Source organism: Heterocephalus glaber, unplaced genomic scaffold (assembly GCF_053883595.1).
Source record: "Heterocephalus glaber isolate CG9 unplaced genomic scaffold, H.glaber_assembly_v1.0 deba00001600, whole genome shotgun sequence".
NCBI classification, from domain to species: domain Eukaryota; kingdom Metazoa; phylum Chordata; class Mammalia; order Rodentia; family Bathyergidae; genus Heterocephalus; species Heterocephalus glaber.
This window is the reverse complement of record NW_028258372.1, coordinates 1,980,136-2,006,878: the sequence shown is the minus strand read 5'-3', so window position 1 is coordinate 2,006,878 and position 26,743 is coordinate 1,980,136. Positions and strand designations below refer to the sequence as shown.

The window sequence follows — 26,743 nt, the reverse complement described above, 5'->3', positions numbered from 1 at the left end:
CTTTTCCATTGCTGAGACACAATACTCAAAACCCACAATTTAAAGGAGGAAAGATTTAATTTGTTCATGGTTTCAGCCCATGGTCTGCTGGCTACAAAGAGACATCATGGTGGCCAGGAAGCAGAACAGGGGAAGAGGGCTAGAGAAGGAGGGGCAAGAGACCAGATGGAGACTTCCAAAGCCATGCTTCCACAACACACCCAGACACACCTATAAGTGTGCTGCACCAATTCCCAGGGCAGGTTCTAAAGCCAATCACATTGAAATTCCACCCTAATCACCCCACTGCTCTATTTTCCAATTGTATTTGCAATTTTGAAGTTAAAGTGAAGTTAAATTTGACTTGCAGTTCTCTGTATGTCTTGTCTTCATAATAACAGTGTGAGTAACTTGTGGGCAAGGACCATGATCCATTCTTTTCAAAATTTACCTGATCTAGTTCTGTCCTAGGCCACAATAAATGATAGATAAAATATTTTTGAGTGGGGGCCAGGGATTTAGCTCAGTGGTTCCGCCACCTGCCTTGCAAGTGGAAGGAACCGAGTTCGATCCCCGGTACCAAAAATATATATATATATTTTTGAGTGAACAATTAACACTGGGCCAGAATTCAAGACCTATGAATCACCAGAACCTTTTTCCTCTAGCTCATGCCTTAAAGCCTCTGGTTTGTTCCTGGTGAGCTGACACACACCTATGATCCCAGAACTCCGGGAAGCTTAGGCAGAAAGATTAAGTTTGAGCCCAGCCTGGGTAATTTAGTAATTTAGCAAGAACTTGTCCCAGAATAAAAAAATGTTTAAGTGCTGAGGCTATTACCCTGGTTTGAATCAGGTGAAGCCCCCCCCCCCCTTTTTTTAATGGAGATTTTTTTCTTTATTGAGAAACTTAAGACTTGGGTACATCAAATAAAACCAATTTCTGGGGAAAAAAATCAAAACCCACAATAGAAAAAAAAAAATGTCTGGGCCGTAGCAGAACCCAGAGAATATACTTTTATAGTTGAAAAGTTCTAGGTGCTTCATAATTGACCTTTTGATACAAAATGACCTATTCAATTTGCAACTTGTGGTTCTCGGTAAAGGCCCTTTTTTTAATTGTCAGTACCACCAAAAACAAACAACAGACAAGCAAATTCTAGTTAGAAGGAGACACTTAACACTTTGAAATAAGCAAAGTGATAAATATTCTTTCAATAGCATACTAAAGTTTGGGAGATTATTTGATCTTAAAAGATATTTGCCTTTATCTGGGACTAGACTATTATAGAACTCTGTAGAGTTTAAAGTTCATTTGTAGAAAACCAAGGGCAATAAAAATGATTCTTGCCTGTGCACATGTGCAAGAAATCTATCCAGTGAAGGGAGAGCTCCCACCTCTGTAGAAAAGCCAATTTTGCATCCATTTCCAAGTTCAATATTCCTGATCTATAAGCATGTTTGCTGTTTGAATGCTCCTTTGAATGGTTTGTAACATCTGTATGGTTCACTTATTTAAAGTTAAATAAAACTATTGGCATGTGTTCTGACTTACTTTCCTTGTTGCTGAGACGAAATACTTGATACCCACAAGTTAAAAGAGGAAAGGTGAGCCAGGAGTGGTGGCCCACACCTGTAATCTCAGCACACAGGAGGCTGAGACAGGAGAATCACCACAAGTTCAAGGCCAGACTGGGCTACAACATGGGTTCAAGACCAGCCTGAACTACATACCCCAAAAGATTCCAGAATTTTGCTGAGTCTGTATTTTTCTAATATTAATTTTATTCTTCATTAATTTTGAGTTTTGCTTTGGTTTGTACATGGCCAATAACTTAGTTCCCTCTGGTGGCAGTAATCATTAGGAATCTAGTGTTATGGTCTGACCATTTGGCAATCTCTGTACAAGAATTAATTGTTTATAGGGCCGAGGATTTAGCTCAATGGGTCCGGTGCCTGCCTCAAAGGCGCAAGTTTCCGAGTTCGATCCCCGGTACAAAAAAAAAAAGAAAAAAGAATTAATTGTTTATAAGGGCCGGGGATTTAGTTCAGTGGTTCCACTGCCTGCCTCGCAAGTGCAAGGACCTGAGTTCCATCCCTGGTAGCAAAAAAAAAAAAAAACCCACAAGAATTAATTGTTTATAGAGGGCCAGGGATTTAGCTCAGTGGCGCCACACCTGGGTTGCAAGTGCAAGGTCCTGAGTTCAATCCCTGGTAACAAAAAAAAATTGTTTATAGAGATCTATTTTTTTCTGTTGAATGAGAGACAACAGAAAATCTGGTTGTTGGTCTTTTTTGCTTATTATTGCTATTTTGAATTCAATCCCAAAATTTCACATCCAACAGGAAAGAGAACAACTCTTTGACATCTGGACTGGTGAATCTCTATGTTTTTCTGTTTACTCTTGACTCATGATTGAAACTGTAGCATTTGAAGCCATAAGTTCCCAATATATCTGGGTGTCTATAATTCATAAAGGTCTTACGGCCTCATTATATAAATGTGAGATGTTGTTATATCTCTGAAAGATATTATTTATTAAATTATATCGTTTATTTCATTAAAGGAGCTCTGTTCTTAGCAATGACTGGTGTGAATCTTAGCTGTGTATGAGGCAGAAATCAGAAATGGGCCAGTTCTTGAGCCATTTCTCTACTGCTGATGACCCTCTTCTTCAGGGTCCTATAAAGGGCAGGGTCCCTGTATGGGCTTCCCAGATTTTACCAATCAGCTGAGGGTTCTTGCTTAAATCATATGGAAATCATAAATTGGGAAAGTGCATCTTTTTTAGGGTTAACAGCCCTGAGCTTTGAGTCTCAGATCTTTTAGGGTTAGCATCCTGCCTTGCTTCTTGGAGTAAGCAGCTACTATAGGCCTTGGGAACTCTTGGCCATTGGAGAGGGTGACTGCCAACAATTCTCTGTAACTTTCTACTGATCTCTACTGCTAACCATCTTCAGTGTTACCAGCTCCAGCTGCTGGCTGCTTTTGGTGTCAGTGGCTTTTAGTATTACCAGCTCTTAATGGACCAGCTTAGCATGCTCTAGTGAAGATAGAAATCATAAATAGGTAAAAGTATGCCATCTGAAAGAGGATTTATTAGGATGTATACTGCAGTGTATTGGGTCAAGCCTCCTGCTTCAGCCTCTTAGAGTGTTGGGATCACAGGCGTGCGCCACCATGCCTAGCTTCAGTTCTTGCTCTTTTTTTTTTTTTTCCTTCCCTGGTCCAGGGGAAGGAATTTAGGACCTTGTGCTTGCAAGGCAGGCACAGCACCACTGAGCTAAATCCCCAACCCCTCTAGCTTCTGTTCTGCTAGTTTATTTTTTCCTTTTAACTCAGACAAACTGAGCATGTACCTTCTCTACTGAGTGTTTATTTCAATGGCTACATTTCTTTTTTTGTTTTTTGATACCGGGGATCAAACTCGGGTCCTTGTGATTGTGCAGCAGGTGGCGAAACCACTGAGCTAGATCCCTGGCCCATCAATGGCTATATTTGTAAAGGACCATACAGCCTAGATTTATTAACATCAGATAACAATAATTTAAAATATAGAAAAGTCTCCCTTATTAGGGAAATTTTAAGATTCACTGTTTGTACAATAAATAATGGAGAGAACTGTTCAGCAGTCAAATAGCCAGTATAGAATATAATCAGTTAAGTAGGGCCAAAGAATCAATGTATATCATGCATTGTTATCTATCAATGACACATTTTTTTATTTGCATGTTTTCTCTCTATATCAGGTATTTATATTTCTATTACACAAGCATGAGGATCAAGAATTTGAGGCCAGCCTGGGCTGCATAGTGAGATACTGTCTTAAAAGAAAACAAACAAGTGCTCGCTTCGGCAGCACATATACTAAAAAAAGAAAACAAACAACCCAGCAACAAAAACCAAACCTATGAGGTATCCTAACCAGAGTACAAATATATTATATTATGTAATGTCCTGAAAGAATTTCTTTTTTTCCTTTCCTTTTTCTTTTTTCTTTCTCTCTCATCCTCCCCCCCCCCTTGTGGTACTGGGAACTGAACCTAAATACCACAGAGCTACATCCACAGCTCTCTTTTTTGTACCAGGAATCTACTTCAGGGCCTCACACTTGCCAGGCATGTGCTCTGCTGCTGAGCTACATCCCCAGTTGCAATCCATCCACAGCTCTTTAAAAAAATTTTGGGGGAGTTTCAAATTTTGAGACAATTTCACTAAATTACCTGGGTGGTCTCAAACTTGAGAGCCTCCTGTTTTAGCCTACCTTGGTGCTGGGATTACAGGTGTGTATCACCAAGCCCAGCTCAGAAACAATTTCTTTTCTTTTTTTTTTTTGGTACTAGGGATCAAACTTGGGGCAGGTGGTAGAACCACTGAGCTAAATCCCTGGCTCAGAAACAATTTTTTTATAAGCTCAAAAATCTATGTCTCAATAATCATGAAGACTTTGAGATAAGAAGTAGCACAGTTCAAAAAAAAAAAGAGGGCCGGGGATTTAGCTCAGTGGTGCTGGCGCCTGCCTGGCAAGTGCAAGGTCCTGAGTTGAATCCCCAGTACTGGAAAAAAAAAAAAAAAAAAAAAAGCAACATAGTTGTAAGAGACAGGGAAAAAACCCCCTAGTTTTTCTTACTCTTACATACACCACTCAAGAAGTCTGGTCAATGGGCAGAGATTTAGCTCAGTGGTGCCACTGCCTGCCTTGCAAGCACAAGGTTCTAAGTTCAATCCCAGGTACCAAAAAATGTGTGTGAAGATTCCACACAAACCAAGTAATTCTCTCATGTACACCAACTGGGTGTCCTAAATTTCGATTCTGACACTATGTCCCTGGAGATAGCATCAGACTGTATAGGTTAAGTGCTCAGTACTACAAGACTCCTCTGTATAGGGTAGTCAAAAGTCTCAGGTTGTGACCTGTATTTCTGATCAATCAGCTATAAATTGAGAGTTCCTATGACCCAGTCCTTGGGGTTGTTGTCAGAGTCTTAGGCCGGGGGCGGGGGGCTGACTTTGTCGGGGTGGGGGGGCACAAGAGACTAAGTCTGATCACTTGCCTTAATAAAACAACCAACCAAAAAATAAAGTAGGAAAGGAATTTGTTCAATATAGCCATAGGGGACCAAGCATCCTCGGCCTTGTCCTTGAGGCACTAACAAGAACACTGGGGATGTGTAGGAAAGGAACAAAAGGTGGGGGGAAGGCACAGAGTTAGACAGTATTGGTGAGACTGGTCTGGTTGCTTATTATCTCAGGATGGCCTTGTGGAGCCTTGTCAGCTGTAAGGAAGTTGTTGCTGCCTACGGGGAGTTTCAGCTGCTGGCACAGGATGTCTATCAATCAGGCATTTTGTTCCTGGAATCTGAGGTGACTGCAGGAAAGAATGACTCAGAGGAAAAAACAAGTCAGAAAGGAAGATAAACTTCATTCCTTCAGGTGTAGGGCAATGACTGGGAACTTCTAGGCAAGACTGCAGAGGTCTTGAAGGAGGGCTGTTACTGGCCTAATTTAATTGCATTTTGTCCTCTCTGACTGCAGCTTCCTTTTAAACTTTTTTTCCTTTTGAGCCACTCTTTCCTACAGTCACCTTGGATACCAAGAACAGCAGATCTTATTGACAAACATCTTTATAGCAAGGGACCAAAACTACCCCCAAGGAACTGCCAAACCTGGAAGAGCAGATCAATCAATGATAAAATCCCCACCATAAATGCAATTACTCCATGAGAGAAACCAAGGCTGCCCCCATAAACAGGAGCAATCATCTCATGAAGGGAACTGAATCGCCCCCTTAAGCAATGATGAGTTTCCTGGAGCCTCATAGAATCTAGTCCTGAGATAATGATCAACCAGACCACCATATGACCAAGATTACCTATGCTGCCAGCTATGCAAACACACAACCCTTGCCTTTGTTCCCCTCCTCCATAAAGCCTGAAAGTTCCTAATTAGTCTCTTGAAGATAGATCTTATAACCAGCATGGCAAAATGTAACTTTAGAAGTTATTTTTCCTTTAAAGACAAGTGGCTTTTCTAGGCTTCCTCAGGTCGAGGGTATGGACAACCACCGCCATCTCTCTTCCACCCAGATGACTGAAAAGAATGTGCAAATGCTCATAGCAAGAGGTAGAAATCCAATTTCATTTCCACAGGCAATTGAAGGAAGTAGTGAGATCCTGCAATTCTGTTATCTTATCATATCCCCATTATCCCCACTATCATATCCCAATTATCCCCATCATATTGACCATTCCTTGCTATAAAAGTCCCTAACACATCTGTACATGGTGGAATGATGATTTGAGGCAAAAAGTCCCCTCCATCTCCTCAGAACTAGCTTTGAAAAAATCTCACTTCATTTTTACCAAAAGAGATAGCTTCCCTTGATTTGAACAGCAGTGTGCAAAGGAACCTGAGTGTATGAACTTAGGTGGCTGATAAACAGTTTTGGCGAGCCAGCCAGGAGGTAAGTTTTGGCTCCTGAGAGGCATGCATCCTGGCAGGCACTTGGGGACTGGCTGCTTGTGGCTAGCCAAAGCCATGATCAGGACTCCAGAGACATTCCAGCAGCTCCTGGGGATACTTTTGCACCTGAGAATACTCCATCCTTTCCTGTTCATGGCATCAGTTGTTCATAAATGTGGGTTTTTAAAAAAAGTATTTTTAGGAGCTGATGAGCTCCACTTGGTTTCCTACTGAAAAGTGCACTTTAGGGATCTACTGTTGTCACCATTTGGACCTTTTATTAGGTTGTGTTGGAGTGCCATTTGGATGAGGTAAACACCTTCACCATTTGGGGCTAGTTAGACTTATTACAGATAATTTTGGTGCACTGAATGGTGAGAGGCATGGCAGTACCATTTGGGTAAAGTAAACATATTCACCATTTGATTTGGACCCGCTGTAGGTCATTTTGAAGCACTGATTGATGTGAGAAGATTCAGAAATAGAACAATTTCCAGAATTTGTTTTGTTGATTTGGAGTACTCATTTGGTTTGCTTTGGTTTCTTTTATCTTTCTGTCCTTATAACCACCTTTAATCTAATTGCTAATAACTTCTGCAACTCTGGAATCTTGAAGCCAGGGGGTGTGGATATGGGATAAATATTTCCTCCTGCAGGCCATGGATCTTTGTAGATTTTCTGAGCTTTTCATTTTAAATGTACATGACTAGTAAACTTCCTTTTTTTTTTTCCTTTGGTACCAGGGATCAAACTTTATATATGTATAAGACTGTGACATAAGATCAAAAGATAGCTGATCTTTTATTTTTTTTAATTTTTTTTGCTGATCTTTCAATAAATTTTTTGAGAGTGATTATTCTAGGACGACAATAAGTATTTGAAAATGGAGACTTGTCAAACTATAGATCAACAAGTTGAAATGAACTTTACATAATAAAACTTAAAAATGACAGAATTGTATTTATTCACTATTTTAAGATATTCTAAAGTTAACAACTGGTTTAAGCACAACTCATTTAATATTCTAGTAACAGCTTTTTTTCTAGTAATAGTTTTAAGAAAAATTATTTTGCTTTAAATACTTAATAGCTATTCTCTTTTGTGTGGGGCAGACTCAATGCAGGCAGTATGTTCGGCTGGCTGTGCTCCTAGAGCCTACATTGGGGTGTGATGCAGCAGCCCACAAGCAGGTTCCTCATTCTCGTAGGTGGGTCCACAGCAAGAGATGCTAGGGGTCTTAAGAAGTCTGCCAGGTATGTTAGCCTTAAATAACCATGACAGCCTAGCCAGGGGCAGAGCCTCCTACCAGAAATTCTGCACTAACCTGTGGCTGAAAACCTAGGGTTTGGAATCTACCCCTTCCAAGACTATTGGCTGCCTATGATGCCTAGGTAGCGATTCCTGTTATTTCATCATCAGGCTGTGACAGGTGGAAAGCAAGCCCCTTCTCCTTGGTTGCTACGAATTGTGCTGACAAAGGATGTCTATCTGATGTTTGGCAGATCCTAGAAGCTTACACCGTTCCTGTGTTAACCTATATGAATAGCTGTCAACTTAATGGGGAGAAAGTTGGCTGGAAATTTTGAGATACTTTGTACTATGTAGATGAGGTTCACTTATATTTATTTTGTTTTTCATGAGTACCTGGTTTTATCAAAACAATTCCAATAAAGTATTTTTTAAAAAGACTTAATAGCTATGACTTACCTGTTGGTTGATGGGTTTGTTTATGTGGCTTAGTGGTAGTAGTTTTAAGAGATGCTTAAAAGGCCTGCTTGCTTTGGTGTAATAGATAAACTATTACTTTATTGTCTAGTCTTTGCATAAATATGGTTCTTAAAAATCACTTTGCTTTTACAGTAGAGCCTTGCAAGTTTCAGAAACAAAGATTTTGTTGTATATTATATAATTTTTTCTAGATGTACAGTGTTTACATTTATATATGACACAGTTTGGGACACAGATGAGAGTAATAACATACTCTTAGCCTATGTGTGGGATAGCAGAATTTTGTAATGTTCTAAAAGTTATATTTTTTTGAAAATAGATCACATCTTAACAGTATATCTTTTAAGTAAAGCATTTCTAAGTAAAGACAGTTTGATCTAAGAAAAATAATTTTAAAAAGCATTACAGGGCCAGGGGTTTAGCTCAGTGGCATCGCACCTGGCTTGTAAGTGCAAGGTCCTGAGTTCAATCCCCAGCACCACACACACACAAAAAAAGCACTACAAATGTTACATACAGGGATAATGTCAAAATCTGTATGGTTAAAAAACAAGTCTTAAGATATTGATCTGTTCTTAGTAAAGATTACAACCAATCTTTAAAAGAAGCTTTACTTTTGTCAAAATAATTTCTTGTTTTCTCCATGTTTAAAAATTAAGTCTTAGGAAGTTTATATTTACTCAGATATCTGTAAAAGTTTTGTTTCACAATTCTGGGTACATAAACTATTATATGTAATTTGCCTTATTTTTAAGAATGTAATTGTCTTGGTGTAAAAAGGTCATGATTTTTGTCCTACTATGCTGTAAAAATAAGTAAATTGTTTGGCTAAACTGCTACTTTGTGAACTGGTGTTAGTTATGAAACTGGTATAAGCCATGTTCTTGGTGAATAAGAGTCTTGGTCAAAATGTATGCTCTTTTTTTTTTTTGGTACCAGGGATCAAACTTGGGTCCTTGAGCTTGCACAGCAGGCGGCAAAACCACTGAGCTAAATCCCCGGCCCAAAATGTATGCTCTTAGTTGGTAAAATAGACATTAATTCTTGTACAAATTAGTCAAAAGTTTTGCAGTTCTGTATGTATGTATCTAAGAAATCCTAAATGTGCTTTTTCCCAAATGGTAATTCATATTGGTTTACAAGAAAAGGGGACTTTAAGTATTTGTGTGATACAGCTTTCCGACCAAATGAATCTTATCTCACAGAAATATTGGCTTTCTTTAATTAACGTGGTCACTAGGTTTCTTAGTTTAAGTCTAGAGTATAGCTTTGCTCTTACCGGCTTCTTTCACATCTGCATGTATGTGTTGTAACTCTTGTTTGTCGAAGTTCTGATGTTTTAGGGTGCTGACTGCAGAACAGACAGGATTGGGCTTGACAATGCATTCTAAAGAAACTCAGCTGGGCCGGGGATTTAGCTCAGTGGTGCCACCGCCAGCCTTGCAAGTGCAAGGTCCCACGTTTGATCCCTGGTACAAAACAAAAACAAAAAAAGCAATTTAACTTTTTATTTGAAAACAAATATAAGTACTCCCTAGAGTACATACTGTATAGCCCTCACCCAGCCCACACTAAATGCCGTAACTATAGTGCACCATCAAAACCAGAAAACCGACCTTGGTATATTCCATACAATTAATTGGGTTTCACTAGTTTCACAATTACTATTAGTGTGCCATAGTTTGTGATGGGTTTGTAGTGCCTTCCAAGAAATAGAAGCTCCTAATATTATCTGGTCAAATATTTCAGCCTTCTTTTACAGTCTGACTTTCATGAATTTGTGCATGTGCTCTTACCAGGAGGCCAAAGTCCAGTTTCATTTCCACAGGCAAGGGAGGGAGCTGGTGGGGACCCAGAAGGGATGAGACAAACCTGCAGATCTGTTAACTTACTGTATTCCTTCCTCACAGTGTTCCTTGTTATAAAATCCTTTGCACACCTTATACATGGTAAGATGGTGATTTGAAGTGAATGAGCCTTTACATCTCCTTGGAGCTAGCTCTGAATAAATCCTTTTTACCAAAATAAATGGCTTCCTTTGATCTGGCCAGCAGCAAACACACAACCCTGAATGTATGAACTCGAGTGGCCAGTAACAATCTAATGTCACGGAACCTCTTTTCTGTTCATCTTAGAGTGGCCGTGTTGACCAAAGCTCCTTTTCTGCTCTATACCTCTGCTCATCTCCTTGATTGCTGTGTTGGGAGAGTGATAGAGCCTAGTCTGGTGGGAGCCACAGAGCAGGGGCTTTTGCCCTAAAACTTGGGTAACAGTCTGGAATAGAGTGTTGCAGACACTGGCAGCTGATAATCTGTTGCATATGTCCTAGCAGATCTTGAACTCTTAGCTTGGTGGCTTCAGGCATAAAGGGGGAGGATGACCAGTTTGTTTGTTTGTTTGTTTGTTTATTTATTGGTACTGGGGATCGAACTCGGGTCCTTGCGCCTGCCCAGCAGGTGGCGAAACCACTGAGCTAAATCCCTGGCCCTAAATTTTGTTTCTTTTGCCGGGGGGGGGGGGTGTACCGGGGGTCGAACTTGGGACCTTACACTTTCAAGGCAGGTGGCAGCACCACTGAGCTAAATCCCCTGCCCTGGATGACCAGTTTTAGAAGAACACTCTAAATGACTAACATGCCTATGTGCAGGGGGAACAGGGATCTGACCCAAAGTTTAAGCTAGCAAAAGAGACAGAGGCAAAATAAAGGTAGAGATCCCAAGATTTTATCCTACTTTCAGTTACCCATCAGACAGATGCAGTGAAGACTCAGTGCTTTTAGGAAAAGCAGCCTCTCAGGCCCCAAAACAGCAACTCAGATAACTCAAGGAAAGGCCTTACTTTCATTTATCTATTTATTATAAGGGTTATTGCTATGGAGGAAGGGCTCAGTGCCTGACATGCATACAAGCCAATAATATGGCACCATCTTTTGCCCCAAAAAGAACTTGATTCAGTTTATTCAGGACAACAGCAGACATAAAGTTCAAATCTGCCTTCCCAATCAGTTGGTAATGAAGGAATTTATATACAGGAAGGGAGACAGAAGAAGCTTGTTGAGTGGATGGCAAGAAAGGCAAGTTTTATGCCTCTTCTGTGTGGGGAAAGATGGTCATTATGGCTCTCCATAGATTGCATGTCTCTTTGGGGGTATTGCCATGATTTTGAGCTTGTTATGTCAAAAGGTATCAGTCTGATGAGCTGGATTCTTCTGTGAATATCCATTCTGGAAAAGCTGGTTGAGTGGATTCCAGAGGCACTTCCTGAAAGAGGACTTTAAAACTTTGTTATTTAAGGAATATGTTTCCAGGTGTGTCCAGGCCTTAGCCAATTTCAATGTTACAAAGGATACAGAGAATCAGCCTGATGGAAGAGATGCACAGGGCAAAGTATGTAGGAAGGGACATGGAGTTTCCATGTTCTCTCCTGCCTGGCTTCCTCGAGAACCCTCCCCGTGATCAGTAATCTGGAAGCTGTCTGAGCTCTGTCCTTTGGGTTTTTAAAAATAAACGTCACATAGGTATGACTGATTACATCACTGCTCACTGATATTGTTGTGGCAAACCGGGAGTTGAAATGATCTTTCAGAGACAGGAGAGTCGGGTAAAATAAAAAAAGAAGTTTATTGCCAGGCAATGGACAGCCTCAGGAAAAAGTCCTTATAGGCTGACCACGAGTTAAAACAGTGTTTCCTTTTTATACCTTGCTCGAAGCCTAGGGTACCTTACAGAATGTGGTGAGGATGTGATAAAGTGGCATTAGGTGATTTTCCATGGATTCAAGGTTGGGGGCTTAGATGAACAAATTTCAAGGCTAGCTTCTAATCTCTCCAGGAGCAGGCTGCTCCCATAAGAGGGAGGAGGCCCATCCAGAGTTTCCAAGCAGGGACAATTTCACACAAGTTTCAAGCAGGGTTTTAGCACAGTGTTCATTAACAAACATTTTACAATAATTATCCATTATGTTTGGTAGCTCTTTCTACCTCAGTATAATCAATTGAAGGTTGAATTTTGGCTCAACCTTCAAAGCTTCTCTCACCAAGGTTTGGGGATGGGACTGAAAGTTCTAATCATAGTTGATTCCTCTGAGCATCCTGAGGCTCTCCAGGAGGCCCCAGCCACAAGTCATCTCATTAGTTTACAAAGAGCTATTTATCACTATTATCATTATTCTAAGGGCTTTAGCAGTTGTGTTCCAGGAAACAGCTACCAAGACCATATTTCTTTATAAATCACAATGTATATCAAAAAGTAGAGACAAAGACCATCTATATATTAACACAGACTCTGCACTTCTGAGCTGCGGCATTGGGCAAATACACCACCTCTCTGTCACACTTATCTGTAAAACTGGGATAGTGGGCCGAGGATTTAGCTCAGTGGTTCCGCCGCCTGCCTAGCAAGCGCAAGGTCCCGAGTTCGATGCCTGGTACCAAAAAAAAAAAAAATTAAAAACAAACAAACAAAAAAATGGGGATAGTAATACTTATTTAATGAAATACTGTGAGAATAAAATGAGAGGTGTAAAGAGGCTAAAATTCTTCTTGACAATTTTGTATGAAAAATTTTGAACATATAAAAGTTGGTTAGACTAGCTTATATTAATAGATAAATAGATAATTCACATATAACAGAACTTCATGTAAATCTTTTGGGAAAGACTACACAGCAAAATTCAAAGAAGACAAAAATTACATAAAATTAGATTAAAATTAATGTAACATAATTTCAATAAGAAAGAAAGTACAGTTTTACCTTGGTTTACGAACTTGATTTGTTTTATGATTTTGGAACAGTTGGCCACGTTTGTGCTTGTGTGGGAAGATGGTCACAGTTGAGCTTGTCATCCAATGCAGGCTTTACAAACAACAACAAAATTGTGGCAAATGCTTCTGTTTGTGAAACGAATTGTTTACAAACAAAAGTGTTCATGAAGCAAGGCACCACTGTTTTCATCTGATATCTTCAGGTTTTCTAGCCTAGGAAGACTATGCTATTGTAGAATAATCTGTTTTGAACTATTGGATGATATATAAATTTCTTCTGTTCTTTTAGAAACCAAATATCCTTTGTGAAAATCTCCCAAATTAGCAAAGTTACATAATCATATATATATATATATATATATATATATATATATGTTTATAACATTCATATGTAATTATGGGGTCTAAAATTATTTTGACCTTTTGCTCTTATAAAATAGAATTTGGTAATACGTAGATTGTAAGGAAAAGCTAAAAAATAAGGATGAAAATAAAAATTGAAGTGTCTCTTAACTCCCACACGTGTTCTTATACTTCACTTTCTACCCCCAAATTCTGGAAAATGCTTGAATATAGCCTACCAACTCTCTCAATAAAAATATCTCAGGTTGTCATGGTGACAGAGTTCTTTCCCCTGTAGGACCTTGTATATAGTGCACTAGTTTCCCAATTTTTTATGGTTGGAGAATCCTTCCTTTCTTTTTTTCATTATTTCCAGCCTAATATTACACTTGGGCTGCTAATATACTAGCAAATTAAAGATTGAAATCAGGACAAGGTGGATTTAATTAATAGTCTTACAATAATTAATCTAAAAGCTCGATAAAGTCCTCCATGACTATATATGTTATAGCAGTTCTTGACGAAAGCATCATACCACTCAGCCTTTTCTAGAATTCCCAATAACAAAAAACAAAACACCCCAAACGAAAAAACACAAGTCACGATGTTCAGACTTTTAAAACAGAGGGTACAGGGGCCGGGGATTTAGCTCAGTGGTTCTGCCACCTGCCTCACAAGCCAAGGACCTGAGTTCAATCCCCGGTACCAAAAAAATAAATAAATAAAAATAAATAAATAAAAAATAAAAAAAAAAAATAAAACAGAGGGTACAAAGGGCCGGGGATTCAGCTCAGTGGTGTTGCCACCTGCCTGGCAAGTACAAGGTCCTGAGCTCAATCCCCTGTACCAAAACAAAACAAAACAAATAAACAAATAAAAAAACCCCAGAGGTACAAGTTCAGAAATTTGGTAATCAGGATACAAAATTCAGATTAGCTCTCTGTTCTCTCTACTGCTAAGTCCTTTCTTATTTGCATCTCTCAGTCCTAGAATAGGGTTTGTAGATTTGTGAGTCTCCATAGTGTAAGGATTTGTAGATGTTATGGACTTGAGCTCACCTTTGAGAGAAGATCTTGGTGTCTGGCCTGGTCTATTGTAGGGTTCCTAGAGTTATGTTTCTGGGAAAGTATTAAGGAGCAGGAGTAGACCTCAGCAGGAGCTCTCAGACATAGAAAGGAATGAGGTGAGTGATAGAATGTCACAGAAGAATATGAGCAGTCTGTATGTAAACAAGAGCAAAACCGAGCTGGGTGTGGTGGTGTATGCCTATAATCGTAGCACTGTGGGAGGCTAAGGCAAAATGACTGCAGCCAGGGCAATTTAGTAACTAGTGAGATCCTGTTTCAAAATAAAAAATAAAAAGGGTTCAGGGCAGAGGCCCTGGGTTCAATCCTCAGTACTGCAAAAACAAAAACTAACCAACCAACCAAACAAAACAAAAACACTTTCTGTGGTTGCCTGATTATCCATTTGAGAAAACTGTATTTTGTTTGTTAAAAAATGAATAAATAAAGGACTATTTAGTGATGCCTTTTCCATGTACTGACTCTGCTTATGCCAAAACTAGAGCATTATCTAAAAAGAAGTCCTTTATGATAGCTAATAATCAATGTGTTAGTTATTATGTTAGTCAGCTGTCCATTACTATACCAAAGTACCTAAGATAAAAAAAATAGCTAAGATAATCAGCTTAAAAAGAGAAAAGGTTTTGGCAAGCACAAGATCCTGAGTTTGATCCCCATACAAATAGAGAGAGAGAGAGAGAGAGAGAGAGAGAGAGAGAGAGAGAGAGAGAAGTGGGGAAGCACACAGTGCTTAGGTGGGGAGCACATAGTGGAGCAAGCTGCTCACCTCATGGCAGCAGGGAAGAAAAGAGAGCGCAAGAGACAAGGATGAGACAATCCTTTTCAAGTGCACACCCCTAATGACCTAGAACCTCCTGACAGTCTCTATTCCTTGACCTGAAGGCCTATCACCTCCCAGCATTGCTATAGGACTAAGTCTTTAACACATGGGCCTTAAGGAGACATTCAGGATCCAAACTATAGCAGATGTGTATCTATGTATTCCATTTAATGCATCTTATGTTATTTGACATCTAAACCTGGGATGTCAGGGATATTTGAGGTAAGAAAAAAAGATGTAAGGGAATCTTTGAGTTATTACAGTATTTTAAAGATATGTCAGAAATTAAAGTCCACAAGGAAGCAAAAGTTCACCAAAAACTCAAGTGCCTTTGTTTTTTTGAGTTTTTTTGGTACTGGGGATCGAACTCTGGTCCTTGCGCTTTCCAGGCAGGCGGCGGAACCACTGAGCTAAATCCCGGGCCCTCAAGTGCCTTTGTTTTTGATTGTTATTATATGAACTTAATAGGCTTACATTTGTTACTTGATTCTGGTCAGAATTTCAGATCAGTAGTTATGTGTTGATTATTTATCAAAAAAGGAAATAAATAACTTCAAATATTTAATTTACTTAGCATGAAAAAATCTTTAAAGTCGTTCTCTCTTTTTTTTTTTCCTGGTACCAGGGATTGAACTCAGGACCTTGCACATGCAAGGCAGGCTTGGTGCCACTGAGCTAAATCCCTGGCCTAAAGACTCATTTTTTAATTTAATTTGATTATGTCCTTTGTAAATAAAGGCAAATTTATTTCTTCCTTTTGAAAAACCTAATTTTTTTTCTTTGCTGTTCCAATCCTCCAGTACAATTCTGAGCAGAAGTGATAGGACATTCTTATCTCATTTCTGATCTTAGCAGGAAAGTGTTCAGTCTTTCACCGCTAAGTGATGTTAATTTTAATTCTTTTCTTGGTATATGCTCTTAATAAATTTAAGGAAGTTTCCTTTATTTTTAGTTTACAAAGCGTTTAATTATGAATCTATATGAGATGTTTCAAATGCTTTTTCTGTGTCTAGTGAGACAATGTATCATAACGGATTAATTTTTAATGTTGATCTAACCTTGAATTCCTGTGATAAAACTTACTTGCTTAAAATGTGTTATCTTTTTATGTATTATATGGCTATATATGGTGTATTACATTGATTTACTTTTTTTTTTTTTGGGGGGGGGTACCAGGGATCGAACTCAGGTCCTTGCGCTTGCGAGGCAGGCAGCAGAACCACTAAGCTAAATCCCCAGCCCGATTTACTTTCTTTTTGAAACAGGGTCTTGCTGTGTAATTCAGGGTGTCCTTGAACTCACTATGTAGCCCAGGTTGGCCTCGAACTCATGGCAATCCTTCTGAGCGCTGGGATTATAGGTGTGTGCCACCATGCCCGGCTGATTTACTTTCTTAGGTTGAACCAACTGCATTTTTGGGATAAATTCCATTTAATCATGGAATATATTTACTTCAATGTGCTTCTGAATTCTTTTTGCTACTTTTTAAATTGTTGTTATATTTTTGTAACACATAATTGCATTCTTCTTGGGGAATTGAGCATATACGTAAATTGTCTCCATCATTTCTTCCCTAAATGCTTGGTAGACTTCACCGCTGAAATCATATTGGCTCAGTCTTCTTGTTTGGGTTTCCTATTCAAATTCTTTAATATAGGGCTATTCATATAATTATCCTTGAGTAAGATTTGGTTTTTTTTTTTTTTTTTGGTACCAGGGATCGAACTCGGGACCTTGTACTTGCAAGGCAGGCGCCAGAACCACTGAGCTAAATCCCCGGCCCCGAGTAAGCTTTGGTAGTTTGTCTTTTAGGAAAAATTATCAATTTCTTAGCATATAGTTGTTCACAAAATTCTCTTACTTTTCTTTTAGGGACTATAGGATGTGTAGTGATATATTTTCTTTCATTTCTGATATCCACAATTTGTGATTTCTCACTTTTTCCTTAAGCTTTCTGACTAGAAGTTTATGTTTCTAGATTATTTCTCTGCACACACACACAAAAAGTTTTTGGTTGTGTTGATTTTCTGTTGCTTTTTCTTTCTTGTTACATTTATTTCTTGTTCTTTTCTTCATTTTTTCTTCCCGATGCTTAAATTGTTCTTTTTTCTAGTTTGTTAAGATAGAAGCTTAGATTGTTGGTTCACCTTTTTTCCTTTTTCTATATACCATCAAAGGGCATACATTTTTTTTTTCTGTTAGCATTACTTCAATTGGATCCTAAATTTTGTTATATTTCAGCTTTCAGTGAATTCCAAATATTTTTAAAGGTCTCTTGTCATTTATTCTTTGATCCAGAAGTTTTAAAGAATTCTGTTATTTACTTTCAAGTATTCATAAATTTTACAGGTAACTTTCTACTATTAGCTTCTAGGGATCACAAAACACATACAATTTTTATTAGTCTTTTAAAATTTGTTGACATTTATTTTATAACTCAGAATATGGTCTGTGTTGTTGAATGTTTTGTGTACAATCAATCAAACATGATCTGTTGAGGGTAGAATATTCTATAAATGTTTACTGGGTAGAAATGGTTGATACAACTTTTTAGATCTTCTAAATCTTAGTGATCTATTTTGAAATATTTTAATTAGTTACTGAGAGAGAAGTGTTGAAATCTTACTATAGTTGTAATCTGGGTATTTTTTTTTCTTTAAGTTTGAATGGTTTTTACTTTAAAATTTCTTAAATCTTTTTAGTGGTGTTTTCAAGCTATATCATTTTCCATTCTTTTATTTTTAACTAATGCCACTTTGTGAATCAATGAAATTTAGAGAAAGGAGAGAAAAGTGCTAAAGATGGTTCCAAAATATGTGACTAATATAATTACACAGAGAGTAAAACATAGGAACAGGCTTATGGGGGAAAAAAAGTTCAGAATTTGACATGTTCTCAGTGTTAACAGGATATACAGGTAAGGATGAAGGTAAAGCAAGCCAGGCTATGAAAGAGAAGTATCCCTGGAAATACAGAATTGTGATTCAATGGAATAACAAAGGATCAAATTAAAAAACCAGAGAAACAAGACCACTGAAGTTTCCTGGAAAGAGGAGAAACCAGCAAAAGAGGCTGAAAAAGAGTGACCTGAGTGAATTAGAGAGAAAATCAGCATACTCCTATAGTAAGGACATAGAAGCATTCTGAAAAGGTGGAAATGGTCAGAAACTTTCAAAGTTGAAAATATTGGGTCATTAGAAATTTTTCAGAGCAATGTCAGAGTAGCACAATAGTAGTGAGACTGAAATGGAGATTGGGATAAATGGATAATGATGTAATATTCATGCAGATTAGTTTGATTATCAGGGGAAGGACAGGGAGGAAAAGGCAACATGAAGTCTTTTTGTCCCTTCTCTGCCTTGTTAGCTCCCATCTTTCTTTCATGATTCAGCCACATTTTCCCGCTATCTAAAAGCCTTAGGTAATCATCCATTCCATGTTAGATGTATTCTTCAGCATTCCATAAATGCACTTGTCATGATACTTATCACAATATATTTTAATTGTTGCTTCTTTATTTTCAGTACTAGATAGTACTTGAGAGGAGGGACTATTTTTGTAACTCCAATACGTAATTAGCATCACATAATAAGTAAATTCAGGTGTAATGAATGAATGTAGATTTAAGGATATGTATTCTGAGAAGAGGCAGGTGGTGAGAAAAAGATTAAACATACAGAAAGGAGATTCAAGATGTCATTGATGGAACAATGTCATTAAGTCTGCCAAAGATGATGGGATTTGTATACAGGTGGAGTAATTTCTTTTTTAAAAAAACAATAAGACTCATGTTTCCCAACAAAAAAGTCCTTTTATCTGGGCCTACTGGCACGTGTCTGTAATCCCAGCTTCAAGGGGGGGGGGCATGTGACAGGAAGTTCATAAATCCAAGGGCAACTTGGGTTAATGTAGGAAACGAGGGGGAGGGAGGGGGAGAGAGAGAGAGAGAGAGAGAGAGAGTGTGAGAGAGAGAGAGAGAGAGTGTGAGAGAGAGAGAGAGAGAGAGAGAGAGAGAGAGAGAGAGAGAGAGAGAGAGAGACTGCATGGACTCCTTTTCCTGTTAGGTTTGTAAGGGGTGGAGGGCAGGAGCCAGGGAGGCAAAAACAGGATTGAGCAGAATGACAGACTTGGAATGAATATTTTTGGGGTAAAGGAATTGTCAAGCAGTGGACAGCAACCAGCTGAAACTAGAAACTATCTTTGTTGTGGATTTAGAGTGCAATCCTTCCTCCCCACTCTCCCCACAGGTGTAGAGTCCAGATTTTAGACTCTGAAGGGATGTTTTAAAAGACCGATTTAGGGCTGGGGACTTGCTGTAAGGATGTATGGAAAGACAGGGATGCAAACGACGGGATTCGTCTTACGAAAGAAGGGACATGTCCACCACGGTTGAGACGCTGCTCTGGGTCCTGGAAATGACAGGTCCCGGGTAGGGAAGGGAAGCAGATGCTAGGCCGAGAACCCCTCCATCCCTTCGACTCCATAGGCTTGTAAAGTGCAGGGCGGGCTCCGGGGAGGACCAAAGCTCTCCCGGCGTGGCACTGCCGTAGCGGCGCTCAGGAACCGCAGAAGCCGATGGAAATCAAGAGGCCCCTCCTTAATCTTCGCCGTCACCGCAGCCCCAGGCCCCAGTGCGACCGGAAACGGCGCGGGGCCGCCTTTCCCGGGAATGTGGACACGGCGTGACCCGGAACCGCTTCTCCCGACACGGAAGCAGAGCCGTGCGGCCGAGCGCCGCCGTGGAGCCGCCGCCCCCTTGTCGCTCGGCGGCTGCGTGGGGACGCGGAGCGCGGGGGCTCTGGATCGCCTCGATGATTCCAGGCCGGCGGCGGCGGCAGAGGCGGAGGGAGGATGACAGCTCCCCGGGAACGCAGTGCCGACCTGGCTCGTTTCTACACTGTCACCGAGCCCCAGCGACACCCGAGGGGCTACACTGTGTATAAGGTCACCGCCCGGGTAAGTGGTGGCGTCGGGCTGGGGAAGAAGCCTGGATTGGGACCCAGGGGCAGGGCTGAGGACCGGGATGAGGGTACCTGACAGAGGCGAGAGTGGGGCTGGGCGCGCCTCGGGGCCGGACACGCGTGGGGTCGGGGAAGGCGGGGCAGTGGCTGCGTGCGGGGTGGCGGGCTCCGCTGGAGTAGGTCCGGTGCAGCCCCATTCTGGGACAGAGACGTGCTTGATGGCTTTCAATTGATGACTCAGCCTCTGTCCCATTTGGACTTTCTCTTACAATGAAATTTGCAGAAGTGGTTTTGCTTGCACTGGAGGAATAATGCACACTTTAAAAAATTAACTTATTTATTTTGGCTTATGCAATAGAAGGCATTTCTTCTCTTCACCTTTTATTATTCAGCGTCAGGTTTGCAGGAGGCTCATAATTCTTGGGAAAGATGTCAGTGTCAGGCCTGCACCCTTGGATCTGTATATCTGGGCTGTATGTCTTTTTGTAGAGGTTTGCATAATTTCTAGTAGGAGACTGAGTAGAAAATGTACCTTGGGTACATTATGCGAGGGTACATTTAAAAGTTGTGAGGCTGCTTTACATTAACTGATCCAAATTTTAGTATATGCTTCGGTTTATCCTTGCTCATCTTCAGTTTGGAGTCTGCATCTCCCTTCTAGAAAAGTAAAAATAGTAACATCATTACTTTTGTAATGAGTAATGCTGAACATTTTGTATACATCACCCACTTTAATTCTTATTTTAATGATGAGGAAATTGAGTTTCAAGGAAATTTAGTAACTTCCTCAACTTTGCAGGGCATAGCAATAGCAGGTGTGGGATTTAGAACCAGCTCTGCATAACTCCAAGATACATAATATGGTACAAATTAATTTTATCATTATTCATTTTGAAAGAAGAGAGGTACAGATTAAATAGTAAGAGAACAGTATACCTTTGAAAAATGTAGCTATTCCTGTGTACCATAACAGAGAATTCAGGAAGCAGGCCTTGAGAAGAACCTTAAAGGTTAAGCAGATTTGGGTGAGGAAAGTTTGGGCCCTGTGAGTGGCGCGTGGCACGTGGAAATGGAGCACAGTCAGACAGATGACGTGATGCGATGAGCATGTTTGATGAAGATAATGAGAAGACCAGGTGCGGTTATTGCAGATTGCTTCACAGAGATAGAAATTTGCTGCTCCCTGTTTGCAAGTAAGGTGATCATGTAGGTGGAGTGTTAGTTTCAGGTTGCGTATGAAATTTTATGACGTTACCGGACTCTAATTATACTCTCTTGAAACCTTTTTGGTCAACGAGAACTTCATAAATACAGATCTCAGTGTCATACCATGTAGTTTATGGGATCAGAAGAAGGTTCAACGATGTGATGGTCCTCTTACCACCACCCTGTTTATCCCTTACTGTGACACTTAGCAAAATCGTATTAGTCTGTTTACATGTTGATGTCTCTTAGTAGATCATTGATAGTAGTTTTCTCATATCTGTTGAGGCAAGTGCATGGTGCATGGTGCTTAAAAACGTTGCCTCGCTATTCTAGACAGGGTACCCAATGGGTGTTTAGTTCCAGGCACTAAGCACCATGGAAGATACAAAGGCAGATGGAGTAGAGCATCGAACTTCCTTTAAGAATACTTAGGGCAGAACAGAATTTCCTGTACTTGCAGAAGTATAATAGTACAGGAAAGTGTTAAGTGTCATGAGACACTATGGAAGAGAGCTGTGGGAATTCAGAAGACAGATTGCTTTTGGCTCAAGGGGTCAGGGAATATGAACCAGTTAAGACGTGTGGTGAAAGATGGGAAGGATCCAGAAAAGGAGAGAAGCATTGAAGGTAAGAAGCATTAAAGTTAGAAGGTAGCATACTCATTGTGTCTGGAGCACTGAGTATGATAATTATTTGTATTCTTGCTTTGCAAAAGGAAAGGCTGACCAAATTCAGATCTTAAATATCTTAAGCTGTGAGCTATCTATTGAATGAATTTTTATGACAATTTAAATGAGAAGATGAAGGAGCACATTGCCTTAGAAATAACCCAATGCATATAATATGGATGCTATATATTGTGTGGTTATTTGAACTTGAAAATTGCTTACACTGCCTTTTTTCTCCCTATAAATGTTTCTGTCCTCATTTATTGCTTATGTTAAAGATTTGTTTTTTAAATTTAAAGCTTGAGGGTCAACATGGAGATATACTTCAAAAATAACTGTGCCTATTATTATAAAACACGTAAAATATTTATTATTTTTTGAGAGTTTAGGAGAAAAACATCTTTGCTCAGGAGAATTAATGAGGTAAGTAGTGCTCCCCTGAGAACTTCATGAGATAAAAATTAGGAGTGTTTTCTGTATGTTTCCTACTACCCATTTAATTCTAGCTTTAACGAACAATTTCTATGCTCTTGACCTTTGCAGAGTTAATTCTGTAGGAACAGAATTAGAATCATTGGAAGTACCAGTGTGAAATGTTAGATAGTGTAAATGCTCTTTCATCTTCTTAAATCTCCTTTGTATTTTTTTTATTTTTTGGAATTTTCTGGAATCTAGCAGGCTTAGATAACTTTGTGGCTAGTCACCACCATGCTAATAGGTTCTCTGTTGCTTCTTAATTTTTATCTAGAATTAGTAACCTAACTCAGAATTGGAAAATTCTTATGTAAATTTCCCTTGATATTTTAGTTGAAGGAGACACGGATATAAAGGAACCATGCTTTTGGTTGTTTCATCATGCTAAGTTTGCAAAATTCACAGATTGTAATGTACCTTTCTCAAGAGTGTTAAGTGAATGGTTAGTTCTCGCCTGTATTTTTTTCATAAGTATGGAAAGCATAAGGTAAGCTTTTATTCTTAAAAGACAGTGCTTACTGCCTTAGGATCTATTTATTTATATTGGGGCATAGTTTATACAATGGAATTCACCAATTTTAAGTGTACAATTTAATGAGTTTTAACAAGTATGTATAGTTGTGTAACCACTACCACAGTCATCACTGCACAAGTTTCCTCCTGCTCCTTTGTAATCAATCTCCCCCCACCCTGTTTCTAGGCAACCACTGGTTTGCTTGCTGTCACTGTAGAGTAGGTTGCATTTTCTAGAAATTTGTAGGAAAGGAATGTAGTCTTTTTTGGTTTGGCTTCTTCCATTTAGCAGAATTATTTGAGAGTCATCCATGTTGAGTGTTTTCTTTCTCTTGTTGCTGACCAGTATTGCATGGTATGGTTATCCTACATGTTATCCATTTACCCATTGATGGACACTTGGGTTGTTTCCACTTTTTGGCTATTATGAACACAGTTATTAAGAACATTCATATTCAGGTCTTCATATGGACATTTGGTTTCATTTTTCTTGCTACTGCTCAGCCTTGTTTACTGTAGCCATGTACTAAATCTTGAAATCAGGTAGTCTGAGTATTCTTTCTTTTCAAAATTTGTATTTTGGCTAGTCTTAGCACATGAAATTGAGAATCAGCCCTGATTTTGATTGGGATTACATAAAAAGTGTAGATTAATTACAGAAGAAGTGATATTTTAACAGTATTGTCTTTTGGTCTGTGAACACATAAATCTCTCCATTTATTTAGCTCATCTTCAGTTTCAGCAGTGCTTTGAGAATTTTAGTGTAAAGTCTTACATATTTAAAGTAATTTGGATTTATTTTTAAACTGAGAATATATATGTCCTTATTTTACATAGCTAGCATTTATTGGGTAATAGCAAATACTTGAATGGTGCTTATCAGGAGTCAGATAAATTAACACATTTGTCATAGTAGCTCAGCAAGTAGCTACTATTATTTTTGTCACATCATTGATGTGGAAATTGAGGCAAGAGGAAGTAAATAACTTGCCTAAGGTCACATAGGAAGCAAGTGCTGTCCTCTATATTTGAACCCAGATCGACTGGCCCCAGTCACAGAACTTTTAGTCCTAGTGCTGTGCTGCTGTATATTTATATCATAAAACACATTCAGTTAGGTGCTGTGAGTGTACATGAGAATACCTTTGTGTCTCCATAAGGGCCTTACTGTGGTTTGTCACAAGTGGTGGCTGTCTGGATATTATAATGACTATGATGATTTGCACAAAAGGGAGTGTGTTAGTTACCTTTCTTGTTGCTGAGACAAAATGGCCGACCCCCAAAGTTAGAGGGGAAGGGGTTCATTTGGCTTACAGTTCATAGAGGTTTCAGTCTATAATCTGCCGGCTCGGAGGCTGGGATGGCAAACAAACATTGCAGAGGAGAAACAACATGGCGCAAACAAGGTAACAAAGGCAACAAGGGAATCTTAGCTGCACCTCCCTGCACCTTTTACCTTATTCAGACCACTTAGAGGGTAGCACTCACATCCTTAATCCTAGTGCGCTTGAGCGTAGCGTTGCATCATGAATCAGTTCCAGCTTCACATACTCTGGATCAAGCTTATGACCACAGGAGGCTTTGGGGGGACATCTAGACCCAGACCATAACAGTGAGCAAGGGAATGCATGATAGAAGTATATTGAGCTTGACTTGAAAATCCTTGAAAATTACCATTACCAAAACTTGACATTGAAACACTGTGTTGTGTAGATGATACCTCCTTTCAATTATTGCCCTTATTCTTTTTTTGGTACCGGGAATCAAACTCAGGTCCTTGTGCTTTCGAGGCAGGCAGCGGAACCACTGAGCTAAATCCCCATCTGTTCTTTTTTTTTTTTGAGTCAGAGTCTCCCTATGTAGTTCAGGCTACCCTTGAACTCACTATGTAGCCCAGGCTGGTTTTGAACTCATGTGATCCTCCTGGCTCAGCCTCCTGAGTGCTGGGATTACAGGCATGTGCCGCCATGCCTGGCTTGACCATATTCTTGAGTGGTCTGTTCTTGAGAAAGAATTATTTGTAGGGATTTAGCTCAGTGGTTCCGCCGCCTGCCTTGTAAGTGAAAGGACCAAGTTCGATCCCCGGTACCAAAAAAAAAAAAAGAGAAAGAATTATTTGTAGAAATGTGCTTCCCTCGTTTGTCATGGTAATCCTTGTCTTGGCTGATAGAACGGTTGACAGGTTGATAGCCTGACCAGTCACTGGGGGATGCCAAGCAAGGCAACCGGGCATCCCCCAGTGACTGTCAGGCTAAGGACAGCAGGGGATGAAAGAATAATATACAAAAAACAAGAAATAAAGAATAAAGAACAAACGGTAGTATATTACTTCTGGGGGCCTGGGAATTGATCTTTAGCTTTCTCCTGGCAAAAAGACCACCTGATCTTAGCTGTGTCCTGGCTAAGAGCACTGGATCAGTCAGTATTTATGATTATATAGCATGGTAAGGGAGTGTGAAGGCAGATGTAAGGAACAGCAGACCTCATGCACTAACGAGCCAGGCTGTAAAGGGGAGTTACTATGAATACTTGTGAAGGACAGGTCACCGTTAACAAGGCATCTGTGCTATCTTGCAGGTCATAGCTAATGAGTCACCTGAGTTATCTAGCTAGCCTTTGATCTTAGAGAATGGTTGCAGAGAGTCAATATTCCTCAGCTGCAGTGTTTCCTTGCTATAGAGACATCACAATCTCACAATCTCATTGATCTTTGAGACCTCAGTTGTGACCACTGGCATAAGAAAGTCTATCTCTGTACATCAGCCAAAAGGTCAGTTAGCAATTCACACTTAGGCCTTGGAGTGACTCAGTTTTAATCAGTAGCTGAATTATAAGCCAAATCAATAATAATCTGAAGCCTGTTCTGTGCGGTTTCAAGTTGCAAATCCTTGCTTATTTCAGGTGTCATCTATGCCCTGTATTCACTAGGAAGCCTTTTGAAGCGTAACTGTGTGTGTCTTACATGCTCCTCCATCAAAGCCTCCATCGTAGTGTACTTGATTGACTTGTTTGCTGTTGGGAGACGCTGTCTTTTTAACTGTATATTCTTGGTGCCCAGCACGGATGCTGAATATACTAGAGATTTGAGAGAAGAAAAGAGGCAGCACTTTTAGTTTTAAGTATTATTTTAAAAATTAACATACAGTAATTCCTAGCACTGCAAAAAATTAACATACAGTAAAATTGAATTTTTGTTGTATAATTTTGTGAATCTTAACATATGTATAGATAGTCTCTATTGCAGTACTGTCCTAAATATCTTCCTTATGCTATCCCATTTTCTGCACTCTTTCCCTGACCTCTTAACCTCCTGGAAACCACTGCTAAAACTCTCCATCATTATAGTGTTTAACCTTTTGAGACTGTCTTTTGCCCTTTCTTTTTTTTTTTTTTTTAATTTAAAATTTTTATTACAGAAAAAGACACATTGCTATTAATCATTCTCAAAATACTCCCCCTTTGAACATACTTTTATGCTAACCTTCTTGCCACTTTCTGAAGCAGTTCTGGAAGTCCTCTTTTGTGAGTATCTTTTTTTTTCCCCCATTAACTTTACATTTACATTTTAGGTATAAAATACAGTTACATTCATCATTGGGATCTTGTACCATTACATGAGTCTCTTGGTTCTTCTTTTTTTTTTCCCCTTCCCTTGCCCTCCCTTCACCCCCTCCACCCTTCCCTATTTGCAAAGACCTTGTTTCCATTTTTTTCCTCTTCTCATATTTTTTCCTTTCCCTTTT

The 26,743-nt window shown here is 39.4% G+C and overlaps 1 protein-coding gene and 1 long non-coding RNA gene across 10 annotated transcripts in view; one reads left to right on the top strand and one right to left on the bottom strand.

The window, feature by feature from the left end:
* Nucleotides 1-9,644: 9,644 nt before the first annotated feature.
* Nucleotides 9,645-19,703, bottom strand: LOC110350935 (uncharacterized). Its single transcript, XR_015444481.1, has 3 exons — nucleotides 19,543-19,703; nucleotides 12,921-13,022; nucleotides 9,645-12,591 (listed from the first exon to the last, which is right to left on the bottom strand). It is a non-coding gene; the product is annotated as an uncharacterized LOC110350935 (long non-coding RNA).
* Nucleotides 19,704-19,864: 161 nt separating this feature from the next.
* Rps6kc1 (ribosomal protein S6 kinase C1) overlaps nucleotides 19,865-26,743 on the top strand; it is a 176,162-nt gene continuing 169,283 nt past the window's right edge. For 2 of the 9 annotated variants that reach the window (XR_015444471.1, XM_004853558.4), the window contains exon 1: nucleotides 19,890-20,134. Coding sequence is in view for 5 of the 9 variants with exons in the window: in XM_004853558.4 (XP_004853615.1) it covers nucleotides 20,030-20,134 (105 nt within the window). In the remaining 4 variants the exon portion in view is untranslated. Of the gene's footprint in view, nucleotides 20,135-20,296; nucleotides 21,973-26,743 lie in introns of those variants that run through there. The other 7 variants (XM_004853554.4, XR_015444473.1, XM_087194244.1 and 4 more) reach the window with 7 other exon arrangements.